The sequence below is a fragment of the Gekko japonicus genome, unplaced genomic scaffold (assembly GCF_001447785.1).
Source record: "Gekko japonicus isolate JY-2015 unplaced genomic scaffold, Gekko_japonicus_V1.1 scaffold5844, whole genome shotgun sequence".
NCBI classification, from domain to species: Eukaryota; Metazoa; Chordata; class Lepidosauria; order Squamata; family Gekkonidae; genus Gekko; species Gekko japonicus.
In genome coordinates this window covers 1-2,780 of record NW_015176610.1, presented here as the reverse complement: position 1 = coordinate 2,780, position 2,780 = coordinate 1, and the positions used below count along the sequence as shown (strand labels likewise).

At 45.1% G+C, this 2,780-nt stretch overlaps 1 protein-coding gene across 1 annotated transcript in view; it reads left to right on the top strand.

Annotated features, from left to right (window-relative positions):
• LOC107124137 (von Willebrand factor A domain-containing protein 5A-like) overlaps positions 1-2,408 on the top strand; it is a gene marked incomplete at its 3' end in the record, with an annotated part of 27,807 nt that extends 25,399 nt beyond the window's left edge. Inside the window, exons 20-21 of the mRNA XM_015427530.1 lie at positions 1,729-1,889; positions 2,285-2,408. Coding sequence (XP_015283016.1) covers positions 1,729-1,889; positions 2,285-2,408 — 285 coding nt within the window. The remainder of the gene's footprint in view (positions 1-1,728; positions 1,890-2,284) is intronic.
• Positions 2,409-2,780: the final 372 nt, after the last annotated feature.

Genomic DNA, 2,780 nt, shown 5'->3' with positions numbered 1-2,780 from the left:
CCCCACCAGTCCTGATGGCAGCTGGAAAGGGAGAACTTGTAATACGTGCACTACACCCGTTGCACTGGCTCTCTGGAAGTTCCCAGACCCAGTTCATTGGTATTGTCTCATGAAGCCCTTGGAAGATAAGAATTGCCTTGCTGCATCAGAACAAAGTTCCATTTGCTTCGATATTCTGATTCCCCCACACACACACATACAGTAGACCACCCAGGGCTACTTTTAAGAGAATGGGAGATTAGACCAGGGGCTGAAGGCAAGCACATTCTTGCTGATCCCCAGCGTTTCAGAAGTCTTTCTGAACGAAGAGGTTCCTATTAGGCTGCATTCAGATGGTACTGACACATGACTGATAAGAATCGGATTTAGAGTCATGCTCTGGTGCGCCCCTTCTCATCTCATGTGACTGAAGCAAGTTGCAGCTGCTGAAAGCTGACCCGGACTAATAAATGGGCTTTGAATCTTGCTCAGTAACATGCTTTCCTAACCAGAGTTCAAATGTTGCTACTGGCAATTCTGCCAGTATTGGCTTTTCCCTCCATTGCTTTACCAAAGCACTCAGAACCACATTCAAATACCCTGGGCCAGTGCCGTACTGACTGCAAAGTCACCCTTGAACAGCCATAAATCTATGCAGAAGGTACCATAAAACCCGATGATCAAAGAAAGTGAAAGTGGCATGTAGTGTAGGGTACCATAAAACCTGATGCATCTCTTTTGTTACATTTTTGGCCAGGTCTGAAACTGTCTAAACCGAACGAAGAGTTAATTTCTACTATGCTAATGGCTGCAAAAAATTTAATCGCCTTAAATTGGAAATTATTTAAGGTACCAAATCTATCACAATGGAGATCTAAACTGTGGGACTTGATTGTTTCAGATAAAGTCGCTATGCAATTAATAGCTTTTGACAATCTGAAAGGTGTTAATAATTTTATGGAAAAATGGTTTGTGTTTTTTGAATATCTTACTGCTTGTCAACCCCGATTATATGCACTACCTCAGAAATATAGAGACTTTGTGTTTTATTAACAAGTATTGTACGTATGGAGAACACTTCTATTCTTGTTTATTAGATGCTGTTGAAAGATACTGTATACAACTAACAAGTAATACATGATGTAAAAATATATAAAACTCAATAAAATGCTATTTAAAACAAAAACAAAAAAACTGATGATCAAAGAAAGTGAACGCGGCATGCAATGCAGAGGGGAATTTCTGTTCCAACGTAGGTTTAGTAAAACAACGTAGGGGAAAGCCAATGCAGAATCGCCCTAAGAATCCTAGTTACTCTGAGGGGAACAAGCCTCTGATAGTCCATGCACCCACATTTTGCTGTTGTTACTGACTGGTATTAGTTGGAGATAAGGATTGCTAGACAAGGAGAGCAGTGATGTCTGAACAGAACATTCGCTGACTGAGACTGTAGCTATAGCTGGATAAGGCCACTCTTCTAGTGGCCTTCACAGCACCTTGCAACGATGTTGCATCCAGAGCTTTGTAGCTTGGAACCCTATAATTTAGGTATAAAGTACTTCTCTCCTTAGGAGACTTGGGTGGAAGGAAGGAAGGAAGGAAGGAAGGAAGGAAGGAAGGAAGGAAGGAAGGAAGGAAGGAAGGAAGGAAGGAATAAGGCATGTTAAGTACTAAGAGCAAAACCATACAGCCAAGGGAGATGTTGCTGGCTACATATTATTTAGTAATTCTCCTGATTGCTCCTCTCAGCTCCTGCAAAGAAGAAAAAACCCATCCCCAAGAAAGAGGAATCCCCTCTCTTGAGGCTGGTCTCCCTGCAGAATGCGGATGGCTCCTGGGACCCTGATTCCAACCTAGCCAGTCTGCTGGGCCTGAGTGAGGCTAAGATCATGAGAAAAACACCTAAACAGGTAAGCTCTGTGGTAAGGACAGAACCTGGCTTTTGAACGGGTGCCTGGACAGGGAAAGGGCCCTCTTTGGGATCCGTTTGCCTGGTTTTGGGGTGAAGAACAATCATCGTTTATTCCGAACCCAGTTCATGGCCTTCCGTTCTGATTCCGAACCTAAGGTGAAGTCAGGATTTCAGTTCCAGAAAAAAAGGAGAAAGGAAGGAAAACTGACTTCACTGTGGTCTAACCTGTGAAGATGGTAATGCTCAAATGTCGTTAATACAAAACAGGATTTCACATCCCAGCTGAAAACACAGCTTCAGTTTCTTTGCTTGACCTGGTTCAGTGTTAGGCCTGCACAGGGCCTGTGTGTAGGCAGGACTCAGTGTCTCTCTTCTCTCTGCCCCCCTCACTAGGTGGCCCCCAATGTGTGGGCAACTGTGCTGGCCATCCTGTGGCTCCACTCCAACGCCGCAGAGCAGAGGGATGAATGGGAGCTGCTGGAAGCGAAAGCGCTCAACTGGCTTCAAGCACGTGCAGGTGAGGCAGGGGGGAGAAAGACAAAAGGCAGAGGCTGGAGTTTGGAGAGGGGGACAGCAGCCTCCAGTCCAGCAAATCCCCACCTGGGTTTGCAGTTCTCCAGGGTTGGCTATTTTATCCGTTCTCAGATCATTGGACAATAGTTTTTCTCTCCAGGCTGAACAGTATCATGTGGCTCAGTCGTACAATCAGCCCAGGGTATTTTTGTTGTTGTTAAGCATCTAAGGCTTTGTCAAGACATCGATTATGTAAGCCTGAAATAGACTACTACAGCCAAATGTCACTATATGCTACAGGTGGAGGGTGGCTGCATCTCTTCCCCACACCCCTAGGGCACCAGGAGGGTTGGGGCTAAGAGCCTTGCATTCAGCA